The following is a 23,659-nucleotide window of genomic DNA, read 5'->3' as shown; positions in this document are numbered from 1 at the left end:
TATCACTCACACTCTTGCACTCTTCAAAGTTGGAATCCGAAGTTTCTATATCTACAGTATTTGTATTCTTCTGTTCTTTATTTATTTTTTTTTTTTTTGTATAATGCATCTATTATTCCTAATTGAATGCAATGAGCATAGAACAATTTCTGATTAGCACCAATCAACTTTCCAACTTTTTTCATAACTGTTGCCCCATCAGTCGTTACGGATACAATATCTTTCTGGGATAATCCATGTTTTGCTACTTTAGATTTAAGCAATTAATTACCTAATTAATTTCACCCGTTAGGGAGACATAAAAAGCAAACCGTATGCTACGTTTTGCTATGTTGGCGATCCCTGAACATATAGTGGAAACAATTTAAAAAAATTCTAGTAAATACCGAAAAACCGGTATTTAAACTTGTGAATACCGGTATTACAAAATTGTACAAATGGCTCAAAATACCGGTATTCGGTATCCCGGAATACCGGTATTGCAATCCCTACTGGATATAGCTGAAACAACTATTTTTTTTCTTTATATATGATAATCTACATTCCACTCAAAGAAATTTCCAAAAATCCATCCATCATATGAGGGGTTATTCTTTTTGTTTCAAGACTTAAGAAAATATTTTTCAAACTGAATTTCGGCTCTTAAAATGAATCCAGATTTCAATGAATAAAACTAAAGCTTTTTTGATGAAAACCTCGCCTTTCGTGGTGTGATAAATGAAACAATCATATGGAAATACTTTTGATATTCAGATGACAAAAATTCATATTAGAACAATCGATTCCCTTGGATCAAAAACACCATCATCGACTGTCAGTAAGAGGAAAGGGGAAAAAGTGAGAAGTGATCTTTCTAAACATTGATAAAAAAAAAAAATATTTAGAGGGAAGCGAAGGATATTTTAAATAAGCTTTAAAAAGTAAAAGTAATTTTTCTTGAATCAACCTCTGTAATCAATCGAAATTCCAACCCATGTCACAGCGAAAGACACGGTCACTGGAAAATGTTCGAAATCGTTCAAGTAATAATAATGGGCTAGTTGAACAAACGCTACAATTAATTTGATTCCTATATTTGTGGTTTACTAATTCTATACAAAATTCTAACAAAGTATTATGAAAATCTATATTCTTAACAAAGTATATTGTACAGTTGCATTATCTATTGAAAATATGTAGAGTTAAAAACGCACATTTTACAGAAAACATAATTAGAATGAATTTTTTTTCCAGCATTTTAAGATCATCAGTTAATGGATATTCTTGAAAATTCGAAATGTGAGTTAAATGCTAGGTATTTGGATCAGTAATTTTAAAATAACAATAGCAAAAACATATATTAAAATATTCTAGGATTATGCATTAATCATGTGGGACATAATGGCTGCGTCACGTGATAATACAACAGGCAGCTGTAAGCAATCAATTCTTTAGAAACTTGAAACGGAATAGAAAACAAAATGAATTTATAGCATTTTAAAAACATTCAGCGTATTTATTTTACCCACTGATAACTTTGAATGAAATAACAATTTTTCTTTTTTTTTTGCTACTTACCATACGGTTCAATGAAACCGCCTACCCAAATTATATAAATTGAAATGGCAACTAGTTCTCTTGTCACAACTTTTCTTTTTTTTTTTTTCGATTTTAATATGTCTGTCTGCCTACATTCTTTTTATTGTATCTGACTATTATATTTAAATAATTATATAAAATTGAAACTTCTACATTTTTCCTAAAAATTTGCTTTTAGAACGAAGGTAATTATTTCTTTTTTAAAATACTTTGTACAGGACTCTTTTAATGGTTTGTTTACGGAAGTAGTTTCTGTTTATTTTGACTACGTTATGGTGTTTACATTATTGAACAGGTGATATTGCTTTATAAATCATAACTTCGTGGACATCTTAAATATATTTAATGCTTTTTCTTGTAGACAACCAGCTGACAATCGTTGAGTTTTTTTGAGATTTATATAAATATTACCTACGTTTTTTAAAAAGGGAGAAAATGAAAACATTATGTAAAAAATTTAATGTTCAGTCTTTCAGACTGTGCGCACCTTTTTCAGGTAAAAGATGCGAATTACAGAAATGATTTGGCGTTGACATTAGTCATATTATCACTTGTATTGCAATGTCTTCCCAAAAACTATGATAAAGGCAAAGAACTGTTAGTAATTAACTAGTGAATGATTAAAAATTTAATAAAGACCAATGCTTATTTCAAAATTATTAATGAAAAACAAGCCAAGCATCATTTGCATTCTGATAAATCTAATATTTCTATCCTTTACCCATATAAATAGAGAATATGATTTGTAAGAATTTCGTTATTTAAAATATTTTTATGCATTTATTTAAATTATTACTTTTTGAAGCGAACTAATAATTTAAAATTTTGAAAAGGTTTGGCTTTTTTTCTTTCCTATTCATTTATTCATTAAATTTCTTGTTACAATTTGTTTTCAAATGCATTCGTCTTAACAGCAGTGAAATTTCTAATAAGTTATTTATAATGATTATATTTCCTTGATTCTTCTATTTTCAAATAATATTGATTTTGAAATCATCAGCATGTTTAAATGCAAAACAAAATTTAATTTTAAAAACGCTGAAATGTATTTAAAGTCGGAGAAATAAATTGCTTCATGATGCAGTGTTAAATAAAGTTGTTTCACTGATTTTTACTTTCTGAAGTTTTCTTTAACTTGGTTAGATCTCTTTTTAATTAATATAAACATTTAACCATTTCAATATTTGTGGAAATATATAAATTTTTAAAGTACTAACATAATACTGTGCAACTATATATAGTTGTGTAGTACTGTGTAACTATGAAATAATGTGAGAAAATAATTATGAAAGCATTAGTTAGGTTATATTGGATTTCAAGCATAATAATTTCTTACTAGTAGGATCTTGGGAAAGGATGGTATGAAGTTAGTTTAGATTATTTTTGTTTGTAACTATGAAAAAAAGGTTAATTTAAATATTTTATTATTTATCTCTGTAAAATATAATATTTATTTATAAATTTGTTAAATAAGAATAAAATTTTTAATCAATTTTGCTTTCTGAAACTCTGCATCCTCATTTGCATCTTCTTTCATCATATTAATTTTTAACTATTAAAATTTTGTAGAGAATTTTTTAATTTAATATAATTAAATTTGCATTTATATAAAAATATTTACAGTACCTTTATATCTTCTACCATTTGTATGGTATAGATAGTCTTTAATCAGAATTTGGTATAAAATATTTAATAAAATGAATAAGTTCAGTTTGAGCTTTTTTTTTCTTTTTTTTTTACACAGGAAAAACTCTTGTATAGGATGTTTTTTAAAATTTTAGAAATGAATTAACTTTAGTATTTTTCTACTTATATTTATTTACTTGAAAGAAAATGTTAAATAGAAATTCTTTAAAGTTGTATATTATTTTTTTTGCTGTTTTGAACTTACTCCTATTAGAAAACCATGTTATCCATTACAAATCATATGCATCTTTGAATTCTTGCATCAATGTTTTTTACTACTATTTCAGTTGTATAACTCTTTAAATATTTCCCTTTTCTCTTGGAGATAAAGAGCTATTTTATTGTTTAAAGACATGGAAAAATGGTTATTTTAATAATCCTGTTTATTAAAATAGCAGGCTTATTATTACTGAACAATATCAACTCGTTTCATTTAATTTTTTTATTAAATGTATTTTATTGGAAATATATAATTTACTGTAAAGATATAATTGTGTGTAAAACTAATCAAATGTAAAATTGTTTCCTAAATACCTTATATTTAGGTTCTTCCTTCAGAATGGAGCCATCTGTAAATACAACTGTACAGTCTGATATGGGTGATGGATCCCAAATCAGTATAGCCCCAAAGAAAAGACTGAATGATAAAACTCCATTGCTTCGAAATGTTGGTCTCTTATGTAGCTTTAACAGTGATCAGGACACAGAATCGCAAAGCACAGTTACAAGTGTTGCAAATGGCAGTAGTTTAAGAAGTCTTACCACTTTCCCCGGTGTCTTTGTACCTGTTTCACTGTCTATGTTTAGTGCTGTTTTATTTTTACGTGTTGGTAAGTTAAAAAAATTTAGTGATCACAATTCAGTACTAAAAAAATTTATTAAATTTGTTTTAAGGACAGTGGTGATTTTCTAAGACGTAATGTTAACAGCTTTCTAATCGGTTGCCAGTCTAATTTGAAATTCTTTACATCTATGACTGTAATATTGAGGTAAATTTTCTAGCCGTATTTTTATAGGTTGCTATTAGTATTTATGTCAATAAAAATAATATTAAAATATGTGCATTGATTGCAACATAAGTATAACTTTATTAAAAAAAAATTAACCAAAACTTGTCTTTTTTTCTTATTGTATAACCTTTAATTATTATAATGCTTTATTTTGAAGATGTATCCTAGAATAAGGCTTTCTTATTCTGTACATAGTAGGCTTTCCTGAGGTATATTGTTATGCTTTAAGAAAAGTGTGTTTATAATGTAAAACAAATACTAAACCTTGTATGTATTCAATCATTTTTTTTAAATTATAAAAATTTGTGCAAGGAAAATAAATCTTTTCCAGGGAGAAGAAATGAAGGCATGTAAATATTGTTTTTTATTCAAGTATTGTTAGTCATAATTATAAATGGGTATAAAAAAAAAGCAATATTTATATAGCTTAAAATTTAAAGATGCATGAATAGAATATATAAAACTATTTTATTTGTCATTTAGTACTAAATTGAAATTTTATATGAATATAGGAGAGACTCATTAAAATTATAATACTTTAAATATTAAAAGTTCATTTTCAGAACATTGCAATATTAATATTTCTACCATCTAAAATGCACAAATCCATTATTGTTAGACCTTGATAATATTTTACATTTTAAACTATTTTGCTAGGATTTGTTTTACTATGCAACATTGTATACATTACCAAGAAAATGAATTTTGATCAATAAACACGCACTTGCATATAATACGTGTATATATATTTATATCTAAATAATAAAAGTACATGCATTGGAGCTCTACAGGTTAGATTATTTGATCTATAGCTATCAAATTTTATACATTGAAAGATGGAAAGTTTACACCTCGGAATGATTTGTTCAAAATTTTAATTAAAAATCAAACTTTAGTGTTTCTCCATAATTATCTTCTAAAAATATTATTGCAAAAAGTCAGTTTTCTGGCACTTTAATTTAATAATCGACCAAATTACTAATTTAATAAAATTCTTCCTGAATTTTAACAAATTTTTTTGCCTAATTTTCAATGATAAATTACATTATTGGTTTAAATTCAAACTATTTTCATTGTTTTGCCTCATATTTAATTACAGGATTTTTTTTCATTTTTGAAAGCTATGGAAGGATTTTGTTAGCTATCTATGTACTTTGCAAAGGAAATAGAAAAATGAAGTTACAATATTGCCAAAGATCGTTGAATTAGATTGAACTATTAAAATAACATGGTTTTAATGCTTGATAATTTCAAAGAATCATGGACGTGGAAATATATCCGAACATTTTAACTGGAATTGAATGTAACCAGAATGCATAATGTCATGAAAAGTACTGAAATTTAAAAATCATTTCTAAACATTTTTAAAGTACTTAATTTTTTTGAAGTCTAAAGAAAATTTTCTTTCTTCCACAATCGAAAATATTATCGTACATCTTTGTTTATTGGATTGTCAAGGAAGAAAAATGATGAAAAGGAAGAATTCAAGGAAGGGATCCAGGAATTTCAAATCCTATCAAGATAACTCTTAATGAACTTTTTTCTCACTTCAACAATAGGCATCAACATATTGAAATGACAATTGCAAAGTGGCAAAATTTGAAAGAAATGTGCTAAATTTCTTTCGTTTTTAAAATCCTTTGCTTTTTACAATACTAGTCATGTCTGATAACTTTACATTTAAATGTTTATAGGTTCTTAATATGAAGGTTGATTCTCATTGATAAAAAATAATTTATTTGGTGTACAAAAGAAATAGATGCATCAAACATAGAAGCTACTTTAAAAACAGAATTGAAATATTTAGCTTCTTTAATTGTGGTTACCATTAGGACATATTACATATTCGATTACCTTTATCTTTAATAAGTTGTTTTAGGGCGATCTCTTAAATGACCTTGGAAAGAGGTTTTACTGTACAATATTGAATTGATATATTTGTGGCGTCGAATTAAGATGTCAATTGCATAAAATAGGTAATCAAATGTGTAGCCATAAGATTTCAGTGACAATTTTTTATTGTGTACTTTTTAAATGTCATTTAAAATATTTTCAAATAATCCTCCATTAAAAAAAATCAATATTATAGACATTGAATATATTCTGCAATCCACTTGTTCTATACACAATGGAATGTGTTCTAGGAAGTACAAGTTAATTTTCAAAAGTTGCAGGAAATGATAAGCTGAAAAAGATACATAAACATTCCAAGAAAATACAATGCATTTTGTTTATTTTTAAATTCTTATTTTACATTCTATGTATAAAATGTATTTGTTCTTTGGAATAAAAGAAATGATACTTGGGAAAAAATTTCTGACATAGAAGGTGAAATTGAAGAACTGTTGCATAAAGCTAATGAAACAGGATTTTTCACTCTTGCAACATCAAAAGAAAAATAGAAACAAACTTATATGATGTATTGGGTCCGAAATTGCCAATGAATTTTTTTGAAACTTTAAAATTAAATTGGAAATAATGTTTTTAGCCCTTTCTTATTTTTGTGCATATTATTTTATTATTTCTATTCTCGTAAATATTTATACTATCTAGTTTTTATAAAAAAATGAAGACAAAATAAAAGCTGTATATATTAGTTAATTCTATAAAATTTCTGATTAGCTAGATAATTCTGATTTTAATTTTAAAATTTTAGTTGGATTTTAGGAAAAAACTGGCATTTACTTTTTACAAGTCATTTTTTAAAATGGTATATATAAAGGCATAAAAATTATATATTTTCTGAATTTAGAATTCTGGTGACAAAAATCTGTCGGCATTAAGTTTTCTGAACACGTTTTTAATTGCCAACTGATTATGGTTGTTACCAATTACCATAGATGTATGGAAATAGAAGTTTCGTAATGTCTTGTGCAAATAATTTTTTCTTATTTTTTAACCAGTATGTATCTAATTTACTGATTATTTAAATCTCCATTAATTAAAATTCAAATCTAAATTTAAGTCTCGAATATTGAGTCTGTTCAGCTTGCCTCGTAACTCAAATTTTCAGAATTTCCTTGTGTTAATTGCTAAAGATATTGTTGCAATCTAAATAAGTGATGTTGCTCGATTAAACCTCTAAACAGAGCTATAACTTCTCTTGGAATCCATCGTATCATATTAAAATATTTTTATTAAAATAAGTCGTTTCTTGTCAAAGATTAAAATTTTAAAAATGTGCATCTAAAATTTAAAAATATTTTTTAAGAATTTTCTAGGAAAACTGTAATTTATAAAACAGAAAAAAAAGGTATGTAGGTTTATCTGCCCATGCATGTACAAATGTGCTTATTTTTCTAATCTATTTTTCACTATACATCCTGATAACCAATATCCCCAACAAACCAGCAAGTTGCCGAGGGTGATTGGATGTAAATATTGTTTATTTGAAAAATGTTATTTTAGTTATGTATGAAATATTTAAATGTTTTTAATTCAATATTAGATCTTACTTAGTTTGTTTAGCTTTATATATGAATATGTAATTTTTTTTCATTCTTATATTAAATATTCTTAATATAATTGTGACAAAATAATTTATATAAATCTTTTAATCAGATTAACTGCCTGTAATTCACATAAATTAACTTTTTAAGCCTTTAAATATTAATATATTTTACATTAATATTTAATTATTATTGTGCAAAGTATATATTTTTTAAATTTCACCTTTTGTTGTTTGATAATGAATTAATATTTAATTGAGTAAGTCAAAATAAATTGTAACCCATGCAAATTAAAAAATGTGTTAACTACAAAATAAAAATAGTAAAGTGAAAATCTACTCTGTAATTCATGTCCAAGGGAGACATCTTTTAATCATATTTTTAATACTGCCAAAAGCATACAATGAAATGTTTTCATGGATAAGTTCAAGTTTCATAAGATTAAAAATTATTATAAATTGTGTATTGCATGCAAAATGCTATTGAAAATAAATATCATATTGTATCATAGTACAGAAATAAATTGTCATTGAAAAGGTAATTTTTTTTTAGTTTTAAGATGATACAAAAACCTTTTTTTATGTGTCGTAATTTTGAAAGATATGGCAATCATTAATATTCATGGATAAGTTTTGATTACTCGTTTGGCAATTGCTAAGCCTATTTTTGTGCCCAGTTAAACTTTGATACTTGTTTCTTGATTTCTTTTACACGTTCTTTTTTCTGAGTGAATAAGTTTTTAGTAAACCTTATTCAGAACATTTATACCAATATTTTTTTGTGTAAAGTATTGAATTATCTAATATTGTTTTCAGTAAAATTGTCTGAAATATTTGTATGGTGATTTATTTACATTTGGCAATATATAGTAAAGGTGATTTCTGTGCCTTGTATGTTAGCATTTTATATATAGATTGATAGAAAATTAAAATTATCTTTCTTTCAGGTTTTATAGTTGGGCATGCTGGTTTACTGGAAACGCTCGGTGGAATCCTGTTATCTTATTTAATCCTTGTCTCCACAGTATTATCAATCTGTGCAATTTCAACTAATGGAGCTGTTGAAGGTGGAGGAGCTTATTGTATCCTTTCTAGCATCTTGTACTTGGCAAAGTAAGATGCTATTGAGCTATTGTGTCGTTAGCTTAATAGTTTATTGACTTGTAAATGGATGCAGAAGATATATCGTATTGCCTGTTGTCATAATTGAGTGTGAAAGTGAAAGATAAAAAAATGAGAATTATCTTGTAAGCCGCCAATATTTTAAATGGCAATTAATACTAACCATACGTACTAGTATAAAATGTTAATCTTCTATTGGATTATACTTTCTTGGATTCAGCTATACTAATTTTTACTTCAAAAAAAAAATTGCCTACTCTGCCTTTTTTACTACTGTTGAATAGGAGGGGGGGAGGACAAATATTCTCAGGAAGTTTCAATTCATATGTATTGTATAGTAATTTACTTTAAATTTTTAGAAATGTAATTTTCTGCATTTATCAATCATTTTACATCCTTTACTTCTTTTTATGCATCTTTTTAATTATGTGTCAACAATAAAAATTTAAAATTTTCAGTGACCAAAATGTTCAAAAAATCTTGGAATAAATATAGATGAAATAATGTATATTTTTAAAGTGCAGGAAAGTTTAGTATTTGTTGTGCTTTAGCAATTTGGTAATAATCCTTGATAATTTTTAAGTTATGATTAGCAGAGCTCTTGGACCCGAGTTTGGAGGCAGTATTGGAACTTTGTTTTTTCTAGCAAATATATTTTCCAGTGCTTTGTACATCACTGGCTGTGTTGAAGGATTGGTAGATAGTTTTGGCCCATCTGGTAATTAAATTTTTGTTTAAAATTTCCATTATATTTTTCAGTAGTGAATACTTTAATATTAATGCCGTATATATTGGGTATTGTTGGAACTTTATTTCTACACTTGAATAAACATAACAAAATCTCATTATTTGGGTATTTTGATGTAGAAAGGAAATATGTTGCTTCAAATTACTCTTGTTATTCTTAAATATTAGATTTAGGAACAATTTTGACATGTATTACCTTTCAAATTGAACATTTTATTACTTAAGATCCGACTCAAAATTTGGTATTGCACCTATTTATGCTTGTACTTAGATGCTAATTTTTCTTAATCCACAAATTTAATCATTATTAACTTTAGTTTTTGAAGCAAGTTTTGAAAGATCATAATATTTCTAAATTGCCATTTGAGATATACTATGAATAATATTCAAATGAAAATATATTAAAGAATGGAATTTTACTTTGATTATTAATGTATTGTTTGCTGTTCATGTTTTTACACATTTATTAATATTATGTTCATGCAGCAAGGTCCCATTCTTGCAATGTAGTAAGGGTGTTGCTAAAAAAGTGTTGAAAGAAGTATTAAAGAAAATGAGTTTTAAATTGAATAATGATCAAAATAGCATCCTTAATTGCATCGTAGGAAAGTAATAATCCAGGAATCGAGATTTATCTATGCAAAATCATCAATTGTTTTATTATGCAAATTGTACTGAAAACAATTTTCTGTAATTGCAGTTTCGTTTCTATTCAAATTTGTTACTATTCAGTATATTTCAAAAATCATCAAGCAAACTATATGGACAATATACTCATCATTTGAAATATGAAAGACAGAAATCTGGCCTGAAAACTTGGTCAAAGGTCACTTCCCGGCATGTTTTTAAAAATGAGATTTTTTTTTTCTGTGAAAAGTAAGACTTTAGTTTAAAAAATCAATTCCTTGCAACTAGAAAATCCCATGAAGTTGAAGATCCCAGAAAATTATTATGCAAGTAGAAAGAATATATTTAGAATTATAAAAACTCATTCTAGTATGATATATGTATAAAAACTAAAAAGCATATTCATAAAAAAGATATGTTCAAATGACCAACAAAATGAGTATCATTTTCTGCAGAAATAGCAGGAAGCAAGACATGATTAAAGAGAAAAAAAAAATTAAACGGATACCTTTTGAATAACACATGTGACTGTTTATCTGCTGTGCTATTGCAACACAACCCTAGCAGAATTTCCTTGTGATTATGAAGCGAAATTTAGATTAGTTTAAAATATGCATTTAATAACATGAAAGAAATGGAAATTGCCATGCCTTGTTTATTAGAATGTAATTCACTCAAATATCGTATGGCATTGGAATGATATCTGCTGTTTGAAAAATGCTAGTGTTTTTCAGGGTAAAACTGAAAACAGTCAATAAGAATAGAGAAGTGACAGAAAAACAAAACATTTGTAAATTATGAAATGCATCTGAAGTATGTATATGAATGCAGGTTCAGTCTAGTACATTAATAGTTTTTGTTGTTGTTATTGTTAATCTCCATGGCCTGACTTAGGCAGACCAAATCCAAAAATCCTTTGACAAGAAGAAAGTCAAAAACGAGGAAGGGAGAAGAATAAATTTCTCCCAAAAGAAGTCCTAAACAGTCTAGAATATGTTCAGCAGAGGCCTGATGTTGACAGAATTTCGGGCAAAGAGGGTAAAATTCTTCACCCTGAGAAAAGACATTTAAGGTGGCCACTGGCAAGGCGCGACAGACAAGTGTTGATTTTTCTATCGCAAGGAAGAATTAAGGACTGTCCAGGCTTATTGGCTCTATACCAATCGTGAGTAGGGGGAACCATCCAGTTCTTCTTATTTAGGAATTTCGCCTGAGAGAACAGTTCTAAGTATGTGAGCTCAGTGGAAGATGAAGTCGCTAGGCTGCTTCCTTTCTTTGCAAGCCTGTCTGCTATTTCGTTACCAAGTAGATCCACATGAGATGGGATCCACTGGAAATGAATATCATGTTGGAGTGAAATCAGCTTCAAATTCTGAAGAATAGACAAACTTGCTTTATCCTCAACATAGGTCCAATTGTTAAGGTGTTCCATTGAGCTGCGGCTATCGGTAAGAATCCAAAGGTTCTTATAATTTTCGTGTAAAATGGTCTTAAGCCCCTCATCGATTGCTAGAAGTTTGCTTCTAAAAACGGAACAGAAGTCTGGATTTCGTTGGCATAGAGAAAAACTGGACTGAGGAGTTACAATATAGATGCCACTACCTGCAAAATTGTCAATTTTGCTGCCATCAGTATACAATTGAATGTCGCATTTAGAAGTTTTTAAACAACTCTAATTTGCTAATAAAAAGGTACTTCCAGATGTTATTTTAACCATTTATTAGTTATTTGGGTTGCTTCAGTATTGTTAATAGCTAGTATTGTCTGTAGTAACCACTGTTGATAGTTTAAGATTTGTCAATTCATTTTAAAAAGGTAAATTGTTGAATAATTGAAGATTTTATTTTTTTTACACTTTTATAAACTTTCTATTTAGGAAGCTTGGCATCTTTCTTGCTTGGTGGGAAATGGTACAGTCTATTGTATGGATCCTGTCTGAATTTCTTCAATCTCATTGTGTGCCTTGTCGGAGCATCCATGTTTGCTAGAACATCTGTGATCATCTTCGTAATAGTAATTGTTAGCACCATCTCTGTTATAGCTAGTTTTCTCTCTGTGGGTCCATTCTTTGTTCCAATTCCTTCTGAAAATACTGTTGTAAATTTTACAACAGCAGAATATACTTGGTTTAGCTGGCACACTTTTACAAATAATATTTGGGGTAAGTTTTTACTTAAAGAAGAGAATTGTGTTTAATTTTACTACGTATTTTTACATTAGTCCTGACTAATGTAAAAGTTTCTCTATATTCTAATTCAATTTTGTTTTGAATTTTACCATTTCTTTTAAATTCAAACATAAACAATTCTTTTAACAGCTAATTATGGAAGAGATTACACAACTGGAAAAATGACAAGTTTTGCTACAGTATTTGCTGTCTTGTTCAGTGGTGTTACTGGAATTATGGCAGGAGCAAACATGTCTGGTAATATATAATCTAGGATTTTTATATTTAGCTTCTAGTATAAATTCTTGATCCATGACATCTTTTAAGAAGATAAAGTATACTTTTTTTTTCTTGATGCAAATATTTCTTTTACAGGTGATTTGAAAGAACCTGGACGGTCCATTCCAAAGGGGACACTTTCAGCAATGGCTTTCACATTTGTAACTTACCTTTTGTTGTTTTTCTTGACAGCTGCCACTTGCTCAGAGTAAGGATTTACATATTAATTGCTCTTTAATATGGATTTAATGTTTTAAAAATTCATTAACTGCTGCAAGGCTTTAATTTTGAGATTACCAAATATTTTATTGTAATTATTGTTGATGATGGCAATTGTTGTTTTCTCTTCAACAGATAAATTTATATTGGCTCTTTCAATTTTTGAAATTTTATATTAATGTTTATTCTGATGATAATGTTAATTTTTTATATTGTTTTTACATCTTACCTAGTAAGTTTCTTTCAATTTACTCAGATTCTGAAAATAAACTTTGGTATATGTATGTAAAATTCGCAACATACTACTGTAGTCTCTTCTTAAAAAATTAATTTACAAAAAGTATTAATGTTTACTCGTTTGTAGAAGTACTGCAATCTTCATTTTTTTTTTTTTATTATTACACATCTATTTGTGCATTAAATACAATATTGATTGCAAATCGTCTTTTGCAGAATTAAATATATAATGGAAAAATGTTTATTTGGTCAATTTAAATGGAGTACTTGTGTAAAATGTATATTGTCACGTAGTTACTCTAGTGTGGAACTCAACAACACGCACAATAAGTAGAGCTAAACCAATGTATTAACTCAACTCTGAACTGAGAACACGGTGACTGACAGATCTGCTTTTATACTAGCAGGGAAAGTTCCATAATACTTTTCTGGAGACAATAAGAAAAGTCCAGAACACTTGACTGATAAACTAAAGAAATGTCCAGAATCTTCTGGAACATGAAGTAAAGGAAAACGTAAAATCAAGGAATTAAATATTTACAGACTGTGAATTGCATTGTCTCTAGCGGGATTCAAACTTACGATCTCTTGATTAAGAGACCAGTGCTGTGACCATTCGGCCATGGTGAGTCGACTGCCTCTTTTCAATGTGGCAATATATATACTTTCTGTATTTCTGTATAAAGAGTTTGTTATAAAGTTCGAAAGTGCCTTTAATGACATTTAAAATGATAAAATATGATACTATCTGAAATAAATGCTAATTTCTACACAAGCTGAAATATATATGTATGTGTGTTTTTAATGCATTTTTTCTTTTTATAGTTTGCTCATCAAAAATAACAATCTCTACATGCAATACATCAACTTTTACCCTCCTCTGGTGTCTGTTGGTTTATTTTGTGCTACTCTTTCGGCTTCTCTTAGCAATCTTATTGGATCATCGAGAGTTCTAGAAGCATTAGCAAAAGATGAAATATTTGGTAAAATTATTAACTTTTCTACAAATCTTGTATTATCATTGCTAATATTAAATAATGGGCTTAGTTTTCATTTTCTAAATTTGTTCATAGCATAAACTAATTTTGATATTTTCTCACGTTCTGAATAGGTATTATATGAGCCCAAAATTGATCTCGCAACTCCAATCAAAGGTTTCTAATCTAATGATTAAAATGATTTTTAATCACTATCTTGTTCAGTTGTGTAATACCTATACTTGATAACTGATTTGATAATAATTGAAACCAAACATGAAAACTTCATTAACAATTTGTTTACTAATTTCAGACTTTCTAACTACTTCAAAAAGGGAAAACATTTTCTTGTTTCTTTTCTTTAAAAAAAAAAAAAAAAAAAATCTCTATTATAAGATTTTTAGTACTTTGTTGCTTTATATCTTAGTTTAATTTGTTAGTTAACTTAGTTTAATATCTTAGACAAAATTATTTCAATTGAATAGTCTTTTAAAATTAATATATTTGTTACTTTTATTAGATCCCCATTCCATTTTTAATTAAAATTGAGCTTTGCCATCTTATTTTGTAAAATGTTATACAGGGAAATTTATGAAAACATTTTCATATTATTGCTTATGTTATCGTTTCATTTATAGGTCCTCTTCTTACACCAATAGTTCGATTTTCATGTGTAGGTAATCCTATTGCTGCAGTTGTAGTAGCTTGGTTTCTTGTCCAGGTAACTCGGAGATTTTGTTATAATTCTTAAGCTCTTATTAAGAATTATCATTTTTACAATTGATTACTATTTGACTTTTAAAAAAATTTAATGTTTACGAGCTGAAGATTTTTTTAAGAAATTGTGTATGTCATTTTTGGTCTCTTATTGAAGTTCAGTACAAAAAAAAAACTTAGTAATAACTTTATTCCAGTCAAAATTGTAATAATAAAATTACTTGTATATATTAAATAATTATTAATTTTTAGAATATATTAAATAATTATTAATTTTTTAGAATATATTAAATTTTTAATTTTTTTTTTTTTTTGTATTTTTTCAGTTGATTCTACTGATAGGATCATTAAATACCATCGCCCAGATAACCTCTGTATTTTTTCTGTTGTCATACTTCTCTACAAATTTGGCTTGTTTAGGATTGGAAGTAGCATCTGCTCCAAACTTTAGGTAAATTTTATATTTGAGTTCTGTATAGAAATTTTCAAGCAAACAAAATAGTATTGAATAACTGTTTAGTTATCAAATAAGCAATTCAAGTCACGAATCTGAATTTTTTATCATTAGTATCTTTAATGTTTTTGATAATTTTTTTAACTTCTAATTATAAAATGAATACTGATTAACTTTTTACTTCAATAGAGTAACTTCCTTTGTATAAATTAAAAATATTCAACTGAAGTTTAATAAATATTTTTAAAATCATTTAAGATACCATTTTAAATATTAATCTTTTTATAATTATTTTAATATTTAGTGAAGTATGGTGGACTCAAAATAATAGTTGCTAATTGCCTAAAAAGTAAAATTTGATTAAAGTAACATAAATTATTTTTAAAATCATTTTACTTGGGCAAGAAATTAAAAAAAAAAAAAAAAAAAAAAAAAAACACCTGTAAATTGGAAATAGAAAAAAAATGTGCAATTTTGTTGGTCCACTAAAATGTTAAGTTTTGTAACAATCTTATTTGCCTGAAAAATAAATTGGAAATATATCAGATTTTACTGTATTGGTATACTGTATTATCTAAGGTTAGTACTATATTTATCTAATGTCTAAAGAAATGTGCTGAACAATCTCCAAATATTTCTCTTCATCTTAATCTGATGTTGCCAGTATTTGATAGAACTTTGTCTTATTTTTAAAAAAATCTTTGTTGTTTAGTTTGAAGATAAATTCTGAATTTCCTTTATTACTAATGATACAGGTAATTTATTATAATAGATTAAAAAGGTGTTTCTTAAAATTAAGTTACAGAACTAATGTTATGGGGCTACAATATGCCATTTGGGATGAAATACAATAACTGAAGTTCTCGTGCAACTTCCGTAAAGCAAAATGGTACATTTTCTATGCAGTATAATTTTTGTGTTGTTTGAGGTCTATTTACTATGAATATTAGTTGATTGCAATTTAAATAACTTCCCAAAAAATTAAGCAAAGTGTGCACAGCAATGCAGATGACAAATCAACTTATTTTGGAAAAAGTTATTCATACAAATGCCCTACTCTTGCTTTAGTTTGGAAGCATTCAACATAACTTTACTAAAACGTACATTCTGTGGTTTTTGGGATTTTATTATTAAAGTTGCAAAATTTGAAGTAACTTTTTTCTTTCAATTTAGAGTTGAGTCTTTGGAAGTTGCTTATCATTAAAATCTAAGCATTTAGAGATTGATTGCAAAGAATGTATTGAGTCAAATGCAGTGTTACATCATATGTAAACTGTTAAAACCATGACTTATAAAGATGAAAAAAAATAGCTCTGTTTTTATAAGGGCATAAGTACTTCTTTTGAATAAAGATGATATATTGGATTTAAAACTTTTTAAAAAAAATTAGTTGAAATATGGATTCTATTTGATTAATATTTAATGGACATTTTAACATAAATGTTTTTAACTCATTTTTTTCTTGCATTTACAATTTTTTTGCAGTAAAAGTTTTATGAATAATACTTTTTTTTTCTTTGTTCAATGGATCTTCATCCTTGATTTTTTTGCCAATAGAATCATGTAATCCGACTGTGACAAAATGGCATTCTATAAAATTTTTTTAGTGCTTTTTTTTTTATAATTGAGATCTAAATACAAAAGCCTATTAAGCTATATTTTAACCAAGTACTAGTGAATATTACTCTGTTATTCAGATTAAAAATACTCTCAAATCTAAGAATGTAGCATAAGATTGTTGACTTTTTAAACAATTTTTCATTCCTGTGTATTTTTCTCTTCCTTATATGGTCGTTTGTCCATCAGCTGAACCCATCTCTATGGTCTTCATACTTTGAATTGCCTGGTACAAATCTAATAACATTTAGGATTCATTCCCCTTTCCTATCTTTTTTATATTGATAGATAGCAATGTTCCTTCATATTTTAGTTTATTGCTATAACTCAAGATTATTTTTGCGATTAAACTTATTTCAAGTGCCATACATTGTTCGTTATTTCTTCTCCTGGAGTCACTCCTCTACCTTCAGAGGAATAGAAAACTGTCCTTGAATGATCATACAATGATTAGAATAATTTATGTTGTGTTAATTAAATGGAATAATGTATAATATTAATTGCCACTGTAGGAATAATTCTTAGCTTGAAAGTTATATTTAATTCATTTCTGTGCCATAATTATTTCGAAAGTTATTGGCAAAAAACTGAGTAAAAATTCTGAAGTTTGGTTTGATTTCCGTGCTTAATAAAATATCAAAAAAGGAAGTGAAAATATGAAATCTATCAAAAGCTATCGTGAAAAAACTTGAAAATAACACAATTGATCTAGAAATGACTGCAATGAATGGTATGTTCTAATTTCATGTTGCTACTGTTCACTATTTTGGAATTCTTGTAACAGACACATTTACTTTGATTTGTATTGTAGATAAAAAAAAATGTCCATAAGCAGTTTCATTTTCAGATATTTTGCATTGCTTTGAAAAGAAAAGTGTAAAAACTTAAAAAATGGCTTATGACATTTAGATTTTAATTGTAATTTTGGAGCATCTTATTTAATATTTTAAATTATTTTTTCAAAATGCTAATTTCTGTTAATTTCTGCATTTTTATTTCTTCTGAAATTTGAAATATTCTTTTTTTTTCAGGCCATCCTTCAAATATTTCTCTTGGCATACTGCTTTTGTGGGAATTCTTGGTTGTATGTGTATGATGTTTGTGGTTAGTCCTCTTTATGCTGCAATATCTATAATTATGTGCTTACTACTGGTTATAATCTTGCATTTGCGTTCTATTCCTGTTCGTTGGGGATCTATAAGTCAGGCCTTAATTTTTCACCAGGTAAATAAGTTTTTTAATCAGGCTTATTCCTTTTAAAAGTAAATAACAGTTGAAATGTTATCTGTAAAATGCTTTGCATAAGTTATTTTCAATTTATTGTATTCAGTTAAATAAGATTCAAATTTGATATTCCGTAGAAAGTCTTTTGATTGGTCACCTTTCCTTTTGAAGCTTTCAAGAAAAGTACTGAAAGTTTAGCAAGCGCTGCAGAAATGAGTTTTAAAAAAATTGAAATAGCTGATCTAATATAGCATGCAAAAAAAATAAAATATTGTAATTAAAGTTTTTTTAAAAATATATATATTCATTTTAATAACCTTCATCTTGTGTTTCCCCGTGCTCTTTCTGTGGTGGTAAATACTCTAATCCAAACCTTATAAAGTGAAGGGTGTTAAATCATTTTCCTATTTTATTATATCACGAGTTTACTGCAACTAAAATCGATTTTACTTAAAATTGAAGCAAGATCAAAGTTACTATTTGAAATATTTCTCTTCTGGATGTTCTAGGCAAAAAATTCAGGCAGTAATTTTTATAATTTTAATTTTTTTTAATGAAACATAGTATAAAATGGCATACTTCCTTTTTATATCATAATTTTAAATAGTTTACTTTATACTGAAACAATTAGGTTTTAATTTAATCTTAAGAATATATAATGAATTCAATTTCCTCACATTATAGATTGAATTGAAGCTCTGAAAATGTTTCAAGAGAAAATTGAAGTCTTTATTTTTGTCAAAATAAACAGTTTAAAAGTTAGAATCCTTGTAATAAAATTGAATATTGCAGCTGTGAGTTTTCAAGCTGTATAACATTAGCATTCCTTTCTGTACATTATAGAAGTTTTTGCGCATATTTTAAATATATGAATTTGTATAATACTTCTAAATTTATTTACTGTATTTAAATAATATGTAGGCTTATTTTTATTTGCTTATAAATAGGTCCGCAAATATTTGTTGCTTCTGGACAGCCGTAAAGATCATGTTAAATTTTGGAGACCACAATTTTTGCTCTTGGTTGCAAATCCTCGTTCCTGCCTGCCCTTAATTAAGTTTGCGAATGATCTAAAGAAAAGTGGCTTATATGTCATTGGGCATGTGAAACTTGGAAAGATTGGTAATAATCTTGTATCGGATCCTGTAGCAGAGGAATATCCATTATGGTTAACACTTCTAGATAAATTAAAAGTAAGTACTGGCAAGTATTTATTTTATTTGTTCAAAAATATATATATTAAAACATTACATTTTTGCTTAAGATTGGTTTCCAGATTTTTTTGTCTTGTTTGCATTTGTTTAAAAACTATAATGATCTTTTGACTCTTGTACAATATTTATAAAAACTTCTGTCTGTAATATTAATATATTTTTTATTAGTATGTATATTTAAATTTGCTAATACATCATTGGTGTTATAATTGGAAATAATAGTTGAATCCATTCCATTTGTCCTTGAAATAAAATTAGTAAACTTATTTTAAAACCTTTGCCTTGAAATAATTTGTTATCAGAGATTGTTCCCCCCTGATTTAATAACTAGTTAGAAAGATTTACTTCCGAAGCTTCAAAATTTTAATTTTTTAGATTTAAAGTAAATTAACTTGTGAATTGTATCGTTTATTAATAAACATGTTTACTTATTGCATGTTACTTTGAATTTTATATGCATCAAATTAGTGCTTCTGTTTAACAATTATCTTTATGAAATGTGCAATTCCTTAGAAATCCTATCGCCTTAACCTCTTAACTATGTAATTTTCTTTCTGTCACAAGATTAGATTTTCTGTTGTAGAAATTTAGTTGTATTGATTCAACTATGTATTCATAGCACCTGAGTTTTTTCAGATTTTTTTTTTCATGGATTATTAGTTCGTTTTGTTCTGAATCATAATATCAGAGTTATTTAATTATAGGTAAGTTTAAAATTAAGAATTCAATGAACAAGATGTACTCTGAAATCATAGTTAAGAGTTAATATTTATTAGAGTATAATGTAATTTTTATCTTATGTACATAAATATAGATGCTGTACAGTCATAGTATTTGAATGTTTCCATGTCATTTTTTTAGAATTATCAATTTTCATAGTTTAAAATATTTTTAAAAAAGATTTTTCCTTCTATTATATATCAAAACTTAAAAATTTTCTACAACTTAAATTGGCTACTAAAATTTCCAATTGTTGATACCACTTTGATGTTTTAATAAATACATTAACTAAATTTTAATGGTTGATGTTTTTTTCTTCCTCTTTGAAGATTAAAGCTTTTGTGGAAGTTACTTTATCACCAACAGTTCGAGAAGGATTCCATCATTTAGCTCGATTATCTGGTCTAGGAGCTATGAAACCAAATACAGTTTTACTTGGGTTTTATGATGAAATCGAACCTGAAGATTTCTTTGAAAAAGATGCTGAATTCAATGACATACAAAGAGTCATTTTGAAAGATCAAGTATTTTTAGAGCTCAGAAACCAAGCAGGGCAAAGATCTCTAAGTGCAGAAGAATATGTACAAATAATTTGGGATGGTATCTTTTGCCTGCAAAAGAATGTATGTCTTGCCAGGCATTTCCACAACCTGGACAAGAAGTCATTAATGAGAAGAGGAGTAAAGAAATACGTAGACCTGTGGCCTATGAATTTTTTTAGCCCAAATTCAGTGTCGTGCATTGACAATTGCTGGCAATTTATTATCCAACTAGCTTGTATCTTGAACATGGTTTCTGGCTGGAAATCAAGTACTGTAATTCGTGTTTTTATGTGTGCCAGTGCACATTGGGAAAGTTCTGCATACCATCAACAGCAATGGGAAAATATGCTGAAGATGCTTCGAGTGAATGCTAGCATCAGTGTTATTCTCTGGGATCATGTAACAACTCTTTTGGATCCAATTGATGAATCGGTGAAGTCTGTGAAAGGTGAAATTAACATGGCTTATATATCTGGAGTCAATACAATGATCAGACAACAGAGTCTGCAAACTTCTGTATTGTTCATGTATTTGCCTCCTCCTCCCCCAACTTCCGGTGACCAGCTGCAATACTTGAATTTCTTGGATGCATTAACAGCAAATTTGCCTCCAACATTACTAGTCCATGGAATCAGCCCTGTCACATCTACTGCTTTATGAGCTTCTTGGCTATGTTGTGTTCTTAAACAAATGCTTTTAGTTCAAATATTATATTGCTATTTATTATTATATAGGTAATGGGTTTGCACAAGCTATTTATGTAAGCTAGTTATAATCTGCAAACCTGTTGCTAAATTCTGTTCCTCTGCTCCAAATGGCAAAACATTCAAGTGATAGTTTTAATTAAATGTTTTGTTAAGGGGTAGTGTATTTTAATGTTCTAAAGTTTAATAATTTAATTGTCTTAATACATTTTAAACTTTGTCTTTCTATTTTTTTTTTTTAATATTTTGATTAGATTGTCTGTTTTATTCTCTTTTTGACAACTTTAACTAGTGTTGCTTTTTAAATACTATAAAATTATATTGTCTAATTATTCAACTTAATTACTATTAAATTATTTGTGTTGTAGTGTATACTATTAAAATTATTTCTAAATGCTATTTATATAGGAAGTGTTACAAGATTCTATTAGACTTTGATTACTGTATAGAAATTATTGTCAATTATCTTGAATTGAAATACAATTAATTTCTTTTGAATCTTCACTATTAAATTGATTTCGTTTTCCTAAAGCCCACTTATCTTGTATTTTGGCAACTTACTGTTTCACTGTGGCTTGAAATTTGTGTACTTTTATGTATGTTTATATGTATGTAATCGTGCTGTAATGAAATTGGTTAAATACTCCGTTTAATATTTGTTGTTCAATCCTCAATCGTGTTGCATGTGTGGGCTTCCATTGTAAATGTAGATATTTCAACATTGATTCTAATGTGATACTATCTGTTGAATTGTTTTATGGCACACACTAAACTGGTATTATAATTTGTGGAGTTCTTAATCGTTAATTTACACCAGTGTTGTTTTACCCTTCTGTTACTTTGTTTTGTGGCCTTTGTGGTTTTTCTGTGTTATACTTTATAACTTGAATTAAATATATATATTATTTGAAGATTCATAGTGTTTTTTTTAATTAAATGAAGTTTGTCTTTCTGAGTAATGAACTTATAAAATTTATTATGATTAAAAAAAAATTATAACATCAAATGCAATACTTTGAAACACAAACTAGTTGTAGTTTACAGATTTTATTCCTATAAATTTTATCTCGCCTTGATACATTTATAGCATTGGATATATGTAATTCTAGGAGATCTACTAACCATCTTAATTCCTGTGCCATGGTTAGGAAAAAGGTGTAATTACTCGCATTTTAATCCTAATGATCATTACAGCCCCCTTACACATTTGTACCCGTTGCAATCAAGAAAATGCAATCAAACTTTTTCTTCTATTCTCCAAGAAGTATGTCATGCAGAAGGTACTTCTGCTTAAAACTCAATTGGCATGTTCAATTATTTTATTATCTATCTTCGTGGATTTGCTCCTCTAAGCATCATCTCCAGATTTTTCTTCAAACTTTGAAATTTGTCGACATTTTTTGGAAGCTAGGGAACAGTCTTTGCCACTGTATATCGTAAACAAAACCCCGACTTAGAACTTCATCCACCATATGGTTTCAACCTTCATTTCTACTATCCAAATATAATAAATTTCAGCTATACTGTTTAATAAGAAAGTGAATTCAACATGCAATCAAGTCAAGGAAGACGTTTTGAAAGGCATTCAGAAAGAAAAAAATAATTCGTTTCAGCTTGCTAGCTTAATTGTGTTGAGAAATATTATGAGCATAAATATACATCTAAAGAAATAGCGCAGCGACTGGAACCTTATATTCACTCGAAGCATCCAATACCATTGTCTTTATTACAACGCTGCATGTGCATAAACTCTAGATTCGGTTTTTAAGACGAAAATCGAGTTGCTTTATCCGATATCGCCACGACGTAATAATTGCGTGCTGTTATGAATACGAGGGAATACCGTTTCAAAGCATTCTATAATATGTAACTGTTTTCACGATTCTAAATTTTTAAAAATAGTGTTAGTTTTGAACAGCACTTCATGAAATTGCAGAATGAATTTTATTGTACGATATTAATGTGAGTCGGTCAATAGTCTCCACAAGATATTGAAATTCAGTATTTTTAAAGTATACCAGTGAAAGTTTTGAAATTGAATTTTTGTATTTGGAAATATCCAAGAAATATATTTCAGGGTTGCCGCAGCACCGGGAAATGCAGCAATTTAAAAATTTCCATAAAAACCTGGAAAGTAGAAGGAATTTATTACTTTTTTTTCAATTTGGCGATTTCTTAAGATTGCAAGAATAAAAGATCGTAACCATAGCACCAAAAACGGAACACCATTCGCAATTATATAATCGCAAAAATTCGCTTTTTTTTTTTTTCCCGTATAAGAATAAATCGGTTTAATTTCGATTTAAGAAGCAGTTCTTTTTCATGAGATTTCCCATACTACAACTAATGAGCATGAGCGAGACTGCTATA

The 23,659-nt window shown here is 27.6% G+C and overlaps 1 protein-coding gene across 2 annotated transcripts; it reads left to right on the top strand.

The window, feature by feature from the left end:
• The first annotated feature begins 1,620 nt into the window (after positions 1–1,620).
• On the top strand, positions 1,621–22,202 carry LOC129988440 (solute carrier family 12 member 9-like). 2 transcript variants are annotated; one of them, XM_056096669.1, is made up of 13 exons: positions 1,621–1,763; positions 3,810–4,094; positions 8,670–8,804; positions 9,428–9,562; positions 12,095–12,379; positions 12,536–12,643; positions 12,761–12,872; positions 13,946–14,103; positions 14,736–14,818; positions 15,141–15,265; positions 17,917–18,109; positions 19,057–19,302; positions 20,373–22,202. In XM_056096669.1, the coding sequence occupies exons 2-13, from the start codon at positions 3,824–3,826 to the stop codon at positions 21,243–21,245; spliced, it is 2,724 nt and encodes a 907-aa protein (XP_055952644.1). In that variant the 5' UTR covers positions 1,621–1,763; positions 3,810–3,823; the 3' UTR covers positions 21,246–22,202. The 2 variants fall into 2 exon arrangements, with proteins under 2 accessions (XP_055952644.1, XP_055952643.1); XM_056096668.1 differs by lacking the exon at positions 1,621–1,763 and adding an exon at positions 1,941–2,074.
• The last annotated feature ends 1,457 nt before the right edge of the window (positions 22,203–23,659 follow it).

The sequence above is a fragment of the Argiope bruennichi genome, chromosome 10, assembly GCF_947563725.1.
Source record: "Argiope bruennichi chromosome 10, qqArgBrue1.1, whole genome shotgun sequence".
NCBI lineage: Eukaryota > Metazoa > Arthropoda > Arachnida > Araneae > Araneidae > Argiope > Argiope bruennichi.
The sequence above is the reverse complement of the archived record's forward strand: the minus strand, read 5'-3'. Positions and strand labels throughout refer to the sequence as shown.